At 44.5% G+C, this 13,422-nt stretch overlaps 1 protein-coding gene across 4 annotated transcripts in view; it reads right to left on the bottom strand.

Annotated features, from left to right (window-relative positions):
• Positions 1 to 3,180, bottom strand: part of TBXAS1 (thromboxane A synthase 1) — a 324,038-nt gene extending 320,858 nt beyond the window's left edge. For 2 of the 4 annotated variants that reach the window (XM_084632609.1, XM_084632612.1), the window contains exon 1: positions 310 to 374. Coding sequence is in view for 1 of the 4 variants with exons in the window: in XM_084632611.1 (XP_084488737.1) it covers positions 310 to 341 (32 nt within the window). In the remaining 3 variants the exon portion in view is untranslated. Of the gene's footprint in view, positions 1 to 309; positions 377 to 3,049 lie in introns of those variants that run through there. The other 2 variants (XM_084632610.1, XM_084632611.1) reach the window with 2 other exon arrangements.
• Positions 3,181 to 13,422: the final 10,242 nt, after the last annotated feature.

The following is a 13,422-nucleotide window of genomic DNA, read 5'->3' as shown; positions in this document are numbered from 1 at the left end:
GGGTTCAGAGAGAAACGAGTAACCCTTTGTCTTGTCTCTTACATTACAATCAGGACATAAACAGTGGTTGAAATTTACTAGTGTATGTGTTTGTGCTTAATTTTAAACACACAGGAGGGTGTGGGGAGGGTTGAGGAAGAGGACTGGTATTTTCATGATCAACAGAAGGCAAGAAGTTATCCTTTATCCTCTTCTTTTATCATAAGAATTAGCTATTTGGATACAATTCAAGCCCTTCACTTAAAAATGTAATTCAAGTTGCATTAAAAAAATAAATTTAAGCAGATATACACAATAAAATCAACTCACCAGTCACAGCAAACATATTGATCCTCTTGCATATCAGACCTGGTCTCTAGCTACTAACCACCCCCACCCAGGCTTCTGAACACAGCTTTGTTAACCAATTACTGTAGTTGCAAAAGCATGTTAATGACAAACAGGCTCCAATCCATTTGTCAAGTGAAAGACAAGCAAGCTAATATATTATCAATTGAACTGTGACAGTGGGACATTTCTCTAGGTAGTAAGAGCAACCCAATACCGGTTTACATAATAAAGTTATCCACATGTTTTATGATTTTTACATGCATTGGCAAAAACATACAGCTGCCTTTTCAGACAAGTATTTTGAGACACTGGGTAACAGAAAACCTGTGTCATTTCAAAAGTTCAGGATTTGCTTAATAATGAGGTGGTGGGGAGAGGACCTAAAGAAGACTGGGTAGCGGCTGATTTAAGCCTTCTCTGCTGCAGTAGGAGACCTAGCCATTGTAGATAATAGGAGTCAACCACAAGTACAGCTAACATGGTTTGTCCTGATCTATACACCCCAATTAAGCCATGTTTTGCTCCAGTTCAGCAACAGGTGATTTTTTTTTAAAGTATAGACAAAGCTTGAGAATTAGATCCTGCTCTCCTTACCCAAGTAAGGTTCTCACTGGCTTCAGTTTTACTTGAGTAAGGACCGTAGGACCAGGCTCCAAGTTTGTCTGAAGGGCATGTAGTGAAATTTAGTACTCCCAGATGAAAATTTGTTCATGTTCAAGCTATCCAGTTTTTCCGGGAAAAGAGCTTGTTTTAAATCACTGTGACACACGCAAAAACCTTGCAAGCATGAATAGCTTTTTCCTGGCACCTTAAAAAGGTGCAATAATGAGGGTAAAGGGACTCAGCAAAGTAAGTATCAAAGGAATGCTCTGGCTGCCTCACTATCTTATTTTGGTGTGTAGCCTGCTGAGCATAGCAGAGCTTCAGGAATTGAAATGGTTTAGCCTTAAAACTGCCATTGATTGGGTGGATGGAATTGGCATACATAGTGTTTGACAATGTACAAGCAGTGAAACACCCAAAACACTGACTTTGTAGACAAACATTACCCATGTATTTTATTATTAGTGTTGCTTACCTTGGCAATATTTCTTTAATGTATATGAGGCACTTAAAACTCAATCTTACCTACTTCCCACGCCAACCTTATGCTACTTTGCTGTTTAATACAGAAAATAATTTAAGACATCAGAAATGTCAAGACTATGATGTGTACAAAGGACTCTGAACATGAGAAGTACCTCACAAATTCTAAGCATTGGTGTGGCTTCTTTTCGGGTCATGGATTACTTTACACACAGGGAATTAATTTAATCTCACATCATTTTCTATTGACACCTCTGCCATTTGTCCCTCATTTTAGGTCTGTCAGAGTTTTGCTGGGTCAGAGGGAGAGGCTGGTGTTGGTTCTTTTATTCATGTTGCAGTAATTCAAAGTTCATGAGTGGTGACAGTCCTGAACCCTTGTGCCTTCTGCTTTCTCACAAGACATCTTTGGTAACTGTGTCAAGTATACAAGTCCCAGCCACATGTGCCTCAATGATCTAGAGGCTCCAATTCTTGGATTGTAATTCATTGTCAAAGCCCCGCCAGTATTTGGCACCTCTCTGGAGATTAAGAATGAAGCTGCTTTATCACCCAGTTTAAAAGGATGATAGATAGTTCTTAGGTCTACCAAGGTCAAAATATCTGTGTATTCTTTACTAATAACCTTTACTAATAATCAGAGCCTGTCTTCTCTGCAAGGACATTAATGATCCCATACTATTTTTCACAGAAGTAGGGATTTGCCCCACTAACCCTAGCCAAATCTTCCCTTTTAACCACACTGTTCTGCATAGTTCTGTGTGCCCATTGATTGCTGTCCTTCACCCCAAAGGTGGCTGCACTACAGTGGTGCTGCACTTATGCCTTGTGTAAAGCAATTTGTGATCCTTGAGCATAAACTGTTAACTATGATCAAAGCGTGAAAAATTTCCTAGACACCAACTAGTCAGAGGACTAAGGCCAACATTTTCAGGAACATTCACTAACTGTTCATGCCTCAGTCACTGAGCACCCAGCACCATCCTTTGTCCTCTCTCCATTGACTGCCTCTGCTGCTACCGCTCAGCCTTCCCAAGCAGCATCTGCATAAAACTGACGTGTTTCTGGGGAGTTTCGCTGCCGCCCACAGGATTCTGAACTGCAGCAGTATCGAAAAGCCCTGACAATTTATCTTGGCTACTGCTCAAACTTATCAGAGACCGCGGCAGCACTGGAACCATCAATAGACATAGGCAGACGCTGCTGCATCACTCTACTCCAAGTTCACATTTGGATGTTTCTAGTTCTTATGGTTGGGGCGATAAAGGCTTTTTTAAAAAACAAACACAAAAGCTTAAATTCAGCAAGAGTTCATGGGATCGATCCCTGACACACCACAGCAAGCTTTGCCATCACAATAGGGAGTAGACTTTTCCCTTCAAATTCTTATTTTATGACTGTCAACCTCTAGGCATATGAGGTACCATGCTACACACCTAACCAGAGCCACAAGGCAGGTGACTCCCCTGGTCCACAGGTGACCTAGCTGCTACGTCTGCAGGAATTTTCCCACCCCAGCAAAATAAGATGATTGCCCAAACTGAATGAAATGTCACAGGCTCTTAGCCAGAAAACACAATACAAAACCCACCAAAGAGAGCTACAACCCCAGCAAAGCCTAGCATGACCTTACCTTTAAATCTCTCCCATGTAGCTCTCATCAATTCCTGTTTGGCTTGTTATCAAGCAACTGCATTGTGACAATCTCGAAGGGAGTGGTGGAGAATGTAGTTCAGCTTCCCTGCAAAGGGACAGGTGCTTGTAAATCTGCCCTCAGCTGAGGACTAAGGGAAGCAGCAATAGAACTACCATTCCCAGAACCCCTGCGGGGGACCACATTCCTCCCCTTTTCTCTGTTCCTTGCACAAATGGATTGTGGGGATTGTAGTTCCCACGCTACAGGCAGCTCTCGTCCGGGTCAGTAAAAGGGCCAGGGGCCGTGACATCTCAGGATTGATTCTAATGCACCTGGAGAGCGGGGTGTCATGGTTTGCTTTGTGGAAGAAATCGAAACATGTTGCAACGTGTTGAATTGGAACTGAAGCCCCCCAATGTATAAAAACTATAAGACTACAAAATAATTTCACCCTTAAATTCATTGCAGGAAAATGTTGACATCTTTTTGTGGTTTTTTTCCTTTAAATGTAAACAGGTATTGCAAAAAATTTTAAAAAGACAACTGCATCTTTAATGTTCCCATGCATTAATGAGTTAAGTGGTGTCTTAATTATGCTATCAGGCCCCAGTCAAGGAAACACAGGTCCAACTTTAATCTCCCACAAAAATCAATGGGTCTACTGCTCAGCTGTTTAAAATTAGCATGTGCAATAGTGGCAGCCCCATGCATCCAAAAATCATGAGTGAGGATTTCCAAAAATCACAAGATTAGCTTTAAAATCATCATAAAAAATTCTGGGCTGTTATTATTTGCCTTCTGGCTTTTGTGCCTTTAACGATCACATGTTGAAGCTACTTGTCTGCAACCATGGGTCTAAAAACTTCCTTTCTTTGAAAAATAAAAGCTGAGATTCTTATGTGATCAGGTGACTCAGAAGCTCAGCCATCAACAAAAATACCAAATAGCATGAGACTCATGATAAAATTGCAAGAGCTAGTAATGCTGCATGGAAGAGGCTGCACTGTTGGGGACTAAATTCTTGCTTTTTTAAACACATGGGGATAGATTATGCAGAGCAGATCATTCTGTTCTCTTCAGACATCAAGCATTGCTTCCTAGCATTATGCACAATTGAGGGCTAAAACTCTCCACACAATAATTAGTAATTACAGGCAGGTCATTTTAATGATACAACCTGGTGACTAATCTAAAATTTAGCTTCTGTTCACAGTATACTGAAAGCTCTAAAGTTTTTCCCAGGTTTGGCTGCTTGCATACCTGCCAAAAAATGTGAACAATGAAATAAGCGTACAACCAGTCAGACAAATTCCCTTCTACACCAGTAGGCATTGAAGATTATGATGTATGTCACTTCCAAGGTAAATTTCCCTACATTTGCTAGAAAGTCTCAGTTTTGACCTAGGACTTTTCTGCTAAAATATATCAACAATCTGTGTACAACTAATAAAACTCAGGAGTGTGTTCTTTTGGAAAATTACTAGAATTTTAATAATTTACAAAGATTTCTTCAATCAGCACAAGATACATTTCTCTCTAAAATATAATTTAAACTGAAAATACTGTTTTTCCTCCTTGCACCTGGAGCTCCAGGATCGTTGGACTGGATCATTGGACTTGCTGTAAGCATGGGAGAAGTTGTTTTTAAATATAAATGTTTTATTTTGTTTTTTGTTGCTACAGTTCAGTAGCATTTGATGACGGACAAAGCAATGTCTTTTATAAAAAATGTAAGAAGGGGTTTTGTGGACATGGTGGATTATCACTTAGGCTCAGATCCACAAAGCTATTTACGGTCCTAACTTTCGCTTACTTCAAGTTAGAAGCTGAACTAAATTTGTGGATCTGGGCCTGACTCTTTTATGTATTACATTACGCCCTCGTCCTAGAAAGACTTACACACATGCTTAACTTTTATGCCCTTTAAGCAGTCCTACTGAAGTCAGTGGGGCTACTCACAGTGCAACATGGGGGCCTTATTCTCATGATCTCTTCTTCCTCTTGCTGTTTCCCCAAATAAAATAGTCTCGGTCATCGCCCCACAGCCAGGGACAAACCTGCAGAAACAGGCTCTGGTGGAGGAAATCTGTGTATGGCTCCCCTTAGCAGAACTCTTCCCTTATTGTTCCACTGCTGTAGGGGGTCTATAGGAGGTGAGAGCCATCCACACGGAGACCCTGTCACTACACACTGGTTCTCACCCATGGTGCTCTCCTCCCAGCCCCCTGACACCGTAGTTGACTCCAGGGCACCTTGGACCATCTCATTTACATCATTTCCTCTTGCACAGACACCATAACACCCAAATGCCTTCGGTGAGGACTGGAGGGGGGGAGAAAATGGCGCTGAGAAGGCAGTTGACCCCCACCTTGCACACAGAAAGGAGAAGGGAGATCCATAGTAGAGGCTTTGGAGGTGAAACAACTTAGTGCTAAGTATGCCAGAGCTAAAACCACATCATGCCTTTCACATGGGTGCCTTCTCACCTCTCACGCACAATACAGTGTGACAGGTTTCAGAGTAGCAGCCGTGTTAGTCTGTATCTGCAAAAAGAAAAGGAGTACTTGTGGCACCTTAGAGACTAACAAATACAGTATGGGTCCCTACAGCAGGGAGTCAGGCTGATTAAATGTGATATTCAACCGGGTACATTGTGAAAGCCAGGCCCTGGTACTTCGTTTCCCATTTCTGAAGGGGGAAGGCTCACTCAGATGGCTCCTTTAAAATCCTGGCAGGCAGAAAAAAAATCATGGAAGATAAAGGCAAAACAATGACCTTACAAACTGCTCCACTTCCTGGTGGAGAGTATTTGTGTGAGTGCTCAGACTTTCTTAAACATGCTGTGGCCCCAAAAGACGCCACTGACTGAGGTAGCACCTAATTCTGCTAGCCTTCCTCACCTTTAATAGTACCCTACTCTCCCAACCAGCCTTATGGATTTCAAGGGGATCACTGATCCAAGGTTCTACTCACCAGGAATGAGGGGAGCCTAAACAGATCTATAATTAGCAGAGCACCTTGGAAGGTAGATACATGAACATTTGATCCTTTTCCACCCGGCCACCTTATCAGAGGCTAAAGTTCGGGGGGGCTTGTGGGAGGACAGCTCCTCCTCCTCTGCCTAAAGGGATAATTCCCTCCCCTGACCTTGGGGAAGCTCAGCTCCTTCTCCTGGCTCTTACTGAGGGGCAGAAGGAAGGCTCAGCCAGTAGGCAGGAGAGTCAGAAGTGGAAATAGCAAGAGGAGGCTTCAAACCTTTCCTAGCAGTAGGTGGAGCAGCACTGGCGCTTGATGGGGAGTCTCCTGTCTACATCTACTTCTGCTGTTCTATACACAGAGGGTTCCCTTCCCTTCTAGGAAGGCAGAGGGGCAAAGGGGTGCAGTGGAGTCCATTTCATCTCACTCTCTCTCTTCAGGATAAAAGGGGAAACCTACTACAGGCTTTGTTTCCTTTAGCAGAATCCAGGGGAAACACATGTACCCTCCCAATAATGGTGGGTGTGGATGGGAACAGGGTGGGGAGGATGCATGCGAGCTCAAGGGTTGACTCTCTCTACACAACTCTATACTCTGTGCCTGCATAGAGACACAAACACACTCTCCCTTTATTTGGCAGGGTATGGGTCTACTTGCAGACAGTTATGTTCATTTCCCTTGACCCCATTCCCACCATGACATGTCCCTTCACACAAGATGAGGCAATGTCCCCACCCATGATGACATATTGCCACCAGACTTGGTGAGCTTACCCTCACCTTAGTTAGATCTGCTTTAACCATTGGTGCTTAGCCAACATCCTCACAGACATGGGTGCTTTCACATCCGTTGGGCAAGTTAGTGCTGCCGAGCCTTGGCTGACCAGATTTCCAAAAAGAAAAACCAGGACAACCACATGACAGTGGGGAGGGAGCAAGGTAAGAAGAAGCAATCTTTCTCTATTAAGTGTCTTGGACATAGTAACAGTTGATGGAGAAAAAAAACCCCAAAACAAATAACCCCCAAACCTTCAACCCTCCCCACAGCTACTACCCTGGCTCCCTCCGTCCAGTACTGATTCTGACTATCCCAAGCCTTGATACATTAGCTTCTCTGCTAGTCTGTTCCACATAGGTTCTTAAACCACCCTCATCACCATAGCATGTGAGAGCCTTTCAGTGGCCATTAAGTGACTAATATCTGTCACCTGTGGTTTGTTCCCTCGCTAAGCCTCTCCCTGGGGGAGAATCCCATGTGCAAGCACAGGTGGTGGGTGTGCCTCCCCAAACAGCCTGGTGTGGCTCCGCCCATGCTCCACCCCCCAGGTTCCTTTCTACAGTTCCCTATGCTCTGCCTTGGCCCAGGGTGGTTGGGGCTGGCTGGCTGGCTTGCCTGCCGCAGGGACTTAAGGTGACCAGTGCTGGGACTATGCTGCTCGGTGCACTGGAGCTGGGGACGCTACAGCTGTGCTGCTGGCTGGGGTGGGGGTGCTCGGGCTCCTGTGGAGGAAGGGGGGGTGGAGCCTTGGGCACAAGGGGAGGGGCTAGGGGCTAGCCTCTCCCAACAGCCAGGTCACTGGCCGCCTATGTGTGCAAGTTAGTGTTTTGATTTGGGGTTGGGGTTTTTCTTAATGTGTTTATGTTAGAGTAGGCTAGGCTGAACTTGCTCTTGGAGCAGATGGTGTTGTGGTTTTTGATGGTCTTTCATTTCAAGCAGTATTTGTTCCACAGTCTTCATCTGCACTCCCTCCCAAGGAAGTTCTGTCTCCTGCACAGAGGAACTTTGCCCTGGGGGTAGAGAGTTGCATTGTGTCTGCTGAGCAGAGCTGTTAGCCACAGCCCCCATCCTAGAACTTTAGGCAATCTTTCAAATGTGCTGTGCCCAAGCCATGGAGTGCCTTAAAGTTATGGACTGAGTCTAGAACTTTACTCCATATTCTATAGAAGGCCAGTGTAGACAGCTCTGATGTGCTCATGAGAGCCCACTACCTCCCTCCTTATGCCTTGACCCTCCCTACTTAAGTTTGAGGTTGAAACTCAACCTTATCTATAGAAGACTTTTAACTGTCGCAGCCCTTAGTCTGGTATAATATTACCCAGCAGACTTCAGCAGTCCTTGAGTGTATAGCTAGGAGGAAGGGGTTCTTTAACCTTACAGGTGGGATGTTCAGAAATGTTTACGTGACATAAGAACCCAACTCCCATTGACTTTCAATAGGGATTGTGTTCCTAAGTCACATGAATGCCTTTTGCAAATCTCAGCCCCATGAATAATGTATGCTTCACAAGTTAAGGGTCTATCCTCTCCTGGATAGCATGTCCCAAACCCATTGTGTAATTCCCACAATGGGAGTGCCAAGGGCACATCTAGATGGACAGGGAATGAGGGTGGGGAGAGAACAGATCCTGTGGTCTGTTTGAGGTTGGATATATCTGATCCACCTACAACGTGACCTTTCTCTGGGTGAGATTCTGCTGCCCTTATTCCTGTGGAGTAGCTTGGCTGTTTTCAGTCAGCCGACTAAGGCACTACCCGGCATAAGTAAGAGTCTGGGCCTCTATGTAGGCATTGTTCCCCGCATGCAGTAGCATTTTTCGCAGAGGAAACCAGTGCTGGGGTTTACAGTCAACCAGAATGTGGTGCAAATACAGTGCTAATTTGTGCCTGGCTTGGAGCAATTGTGAAGACTGACAGAATCAAATACTGTTGCAGCCTCCTTTGCTGTGGGAAGTTTGCAGGTCACTTCAGTATTTATGCCCTCTTCTTTCCCAATTGTTTTCAAGTTGGCTTATGTTATTCTGCCCTTTGGAAAAAGTGCATTAGTTTTTCCCAAAAGAGTGGGATTATTTTCATCTTTTCCCTTAAAAAAACAAACAACCCCCCTGCAAACAGTTCTTTTGTTTGTCAGAAATGTGACTGTCACCATCATTATTTACAGCTCACTTCATCGGATGTAGCTCACGAAAGCTTATGCTCAAATAAATTGGTTAGTCTCTAAGGTGTCACAAGTACTCCTTTTCTTTTTGCGGATACAGACTAAGATGGCTGCTACTCTGAAACCCATCATTATTTAAGACATCACCCTGTGTTATGGCCACAGGGGTGAATGCAAGCTTTTTAAATGGAAAAGTGCACCACTGTCTCATTTGCTTAATAATGGTCAACACATTTAAAATCAAAATCTAGTTAAGCAGCTCTTTTATGTTCTCAGACTGCTGCACTGGTGTCACTTTCTTTTGTTGTTGAAAAATCAGAGATATAGAAAATCTTAAATGTCATATCTGAAAAAGAGCAGCAAGAAATTGACACACGACTTACACAGCATCTTTTCGTTTTGTGGGAGAGAGAGAGGCCCTGCAACAAAAAATTGGCATTTGACTGACTTGTCTGACCCATCTGCTAGGTAGGCAGTAAGCAATAGCATTTTACTGGCTTTTTATGGGATATTAAAAATCTAAAGAAGCCAAGTTTTCTCAGGGATAAAGTAAAATATTAAAGGGCTAGAACAGAGACACTGTCCGCATTGAAGTGACCCCACATTAATTGACAGTGTGTGTGTGAGAGAGAGACATTTTTTATTTTAGTTCCATTACAATTCTTTTAAATATTTATTTCTGGAATGTAAATTCTGCTGAAAACTGAGGACTTTGCTCTGGAAAACGCATACAATTACCTACCACTGGTGCCATTGTTTAGTGAATAGCCAAGTCCCTTTTGCAAAAACAAAAGGATTCAGTTCTATAAACAAATCCCTGTGTTGAAATATATATATTTTTTAAAAACCTGGTGACTCCTGGTTGAACTACTGCTCTGCTATGTGTGAGCTGACGTTCTGCAGAACTGGTGAGAAGCAGAAGCACTGGTAAAATTGGTTACAAACAGTGGAAATAGTCTAGCAGTCACATACAGAAATATGTGGCATTAGGTATGACTTTGTTTTCAGATCAGTTTGTTCTCATTTATCTTTATTTTCAATGTAAACCATTAATAAGCTCCTTAACAAGATTGGAGGGGGAAAAAAAACATTGGTTGATCGCCTTAATCCCAAGAAAATAGAAAAAGTTCTCAAATTGCTGAATGAAATAACAAACACGAATCAGTTTATACTTTTTACATAGCTATGAGAGCTTTTCTTCTTGATTATTTCCAGACAGCAGAAGGTTATTAAATTCCACCAAGAAAAAAAATTCCAGATTTATGGGTTTTATTGAAATGAAATGTATTTTTGGTCTTCAGTACGTTACCAGTATTATAAAAAGTATTGTTGGTCAAGGAGGATGTACCGGAGCCACACAGCCTATCCCCCTGTCATATTGAAAGGGAGTTATCATGCAATCGGTTTGAGGAAACTGCATTCTTGGAGTGTTAAAATGTATGTAGAACAGCATGTATATTTCTAGAGCCCAAATGCAGATACTTGTGTCACTTTAAACTCTATTGTCATTTCAAGGCTATAAATAGGCTTGGCAGGATTAGATTATTGGAAAGATTAGATTAGGATCAGTGTCAGTAGTCATCTGTTCCATCCCCTCGCAAACCAATGTCCAGAGAGAAAGTTTTTTAAATGTTATAAAATGTTGCACAAGATGTTAACAAGAATATAATATAAATAAAGCTCAGGGCTTGGGGAGGATAAATACTGCAGACCTAGATTCACAAAGGTACTTAGGCACCTAACTCCCACTATAGTCAAGGAGAGTTAGGCGCCTAAGTACCTTTGCGAATCTGTGCCTTTGTGCCAGCAGGTTTAAGGGCACTGTCACAAGGCTGATTCAGTGCCCTATGCCTCATGGACTATATCTCCCCCTTTCTCTTCTAGGGTCATTTAGGTAAGAAGGAACAGGAGTCAGGAAAGGGTTAATAAAATTGAAAGGGTCTGAATTAGAACTGCCTTGCAACACAAGGGAAAGAGGCGTGTCTGGTCTTAATTGGGATTGCTTTGGTACACCTGAAAAAGGGATGTGCCTGCAAAGGCTGGTCTGAAAAGAAGGAAGCTGTCGGAGTACACAGAGGAGCTAGATGTGGTGAAGTATGCCTCTGGTGGCAGGAGGCTGGGTCACCTGGCATAGCAGCAAACCAGGGAGCCCAGGGCAATAACGGAAGGCTGAGCCCAAAAGAGAGCTAGCAAGAAACTGAGAGACTCTTTGTGTAGGGAGCCTGAAACAGGGCTCTGCAAGGGCCCAGCTCCTTAAAGGAATTTTGATGCCTAAATCTAGGGTTTAGGCACTACTGCGATCCACAAAACTCCCACTCAGCTGTCACCTAACCTCACTCTGTGCCTAAATTGCCACTGTAGGAGTTCCCTCAGTGCCTAAGTGTCTGCCTCTGGGTACCATCTGCACAGTGCTGTCTCACTCTCGGGGGTTCTCGAGACAAAGCATTTGACCTCAGAGCGCGGCCACCAACTTGTGCTGGTGGCCACGCTCACGCTTTTACCTAAAATACTTCATTAGCTTTAGGAAAAACAAATAACTATGCACAGCTACATGTCCAAAGCATTGTAATTTATTTAGTGCTAGCTAGTCAGTCTGTTGCGAAAAATAATATTAACAAACATACAAGGATCACTTTTCACAGCAGGCTTACTCAGCCTCTGCGAGTCCAGGGACAAATTAAGCCCTGGCTGGGAGTTAGGGGGAGGTAGCGAAGATCAGGGGTGACGGGGGGGGGGGGAATGGCTGGGGGAGGCAGCAAGGGGCCAGAGCCTGAAGCCCCACTGCTGGGAGAAGAAGCCCAAAGCCGCGCGGCTGGAGCCTGAGCCCGGGGCTGGAGTCCAAAGCACCGCAGCCGGAGCCAGCTGCCCTGCCACCCCAGAGCTAAAGCCCAAAGCCCGAGCCCCACTGCCTCTGGGAAGGTGGGGAACTCACTGGCTGCCTGCTCCTCCAGCATTGTGCCCCAGGTGTCTCCAGACTGGGGCAGGGCCAAACCCTTGCTGGCAGCCCCAGCAATCAACACCAAGGTAGTGCATCCACGAGCAATAGGCAGGGAGTGTGGCTGCTGCTTCCCTCTCTGCACCCCCCCCCCCATCACAGCCCAGGCTGCAAGAAAAGCCCCAGGTGGCCACATGCTGCCACGGTGGTTGTATTTGAGAAACGTTGCAGCACCTGCAAAAAGAAAAGGAGTACTTGTGGCACCTTAGAGACTAACCAATTTATTTGAGCACCTGGACACTTATCCCCTACCTAATGCCTAGCGCAATCCAAGAATGGGGAGAAGATAGGGGTTTGTCCACCTGTAGGAATACAGGCCCACCTTAGACCTGAGTGAATTCTGGGTTTAAATTGAGTTTAGACGTCACCATGAGCAATGAGCCTCAAGCACGTGACCAAAAACAATGAAATCACGGGAAGCAAGGATTGTTTGTGTTTAACATGCAGTGACCCTTGACATGCCAGTTTTCTCTTATTTAAGGTTTGAGTTGAGAAAACATGGATTATTGGATGCCAAGTACCGTATATGATCGGCTCTGGTAGCCCTTTTGTTGCCCTCTCTCATACATCTGAATAAATGAGTTTTCTTCTACTTTCCTCTATTGAAAGAAAAGGAGGACTTGTGGCACCTTAGAGACTAACAAATTTATTTGAGCATAAGCTTTCATGAGCTACAGCTCACTTCACTGGATGTAGCTCATGAAAGCTTATGCTCAAATAAATTTGTTAGTCTCTAAGATGCCACAAGCACTCCTTTTCTTTTTGCGGATACAGACTAACACAGCTGTTACTCTGAAACCTTTCCTCTATTGCATTTTACTTCATCAGGAAGCATCTGAAATGGCCCAGGTTTATAGCACAGAATGCAACAGCCTGCTTACTGAGTGGCACTTCTGACACATCACACCTGTGATCTATGTTGACTTCTGGAAGAAGTTTAAGTAGGGTGACCGTATTTTCCAAAGAGAAAACTGGACACCCCCAGCCGCTCGACCGAGGGGCTCCCCTGCATGCTGTTGCCCTGTCGCCGGGCCCCTGCTGGGGCCCCCTCACATGAGGCTGTTCCCTCCTTGTTGGAATCCTGCGGGGGAGGGGAGCTCTCAGGAAGCTGCAGCCTGGTTGCTGGAACCCAGGCGGGGGCACATGTTGGAACGCTGCTTCTCCTCCCCCCGTCCTGCCTCTCCCCTGTGGGGGGTTGGCATCTCCATTCACCCCCTCCGCATTGCATCCCACTTTTTTGACAAAAGTTGGCATTTGTCCCGGTTGCTCTTGCCAGCTGAGCAAGTCAGCAAGAGCAACCGGGACAAATGCCTCCTTTTGGGGAAAAAAAAAGTTGGGATGGCGAGGAGGACAGGGCTTAAAAAAGGGACTGTCCTGGCCAAAACGGGATGCATGGTCACCCTAAGTTTAACGGTTTGGGTTTTGACTTAAAAAGCCCTAAATGGTTTTGATCCTGGCTATGTG

The sequence above is a fragment of the Lepidochelys olivacea genome (assembly GCF_965140295.1).
Source record: "Lepidochelys olivacea isolate rLepOli2 genome assembly, chromosome: 1".
NCBI lineage: Eukaryota > Metazoa > Chordata > Testudines > Cheloniidae > Lepidochelys > Lepidochelys olivacea.
The sequence above is the reverse complement of the archived record's forward strand: the minus strand, read 5'-3'. Positions and strand labels throughout refer to the sequence as shown.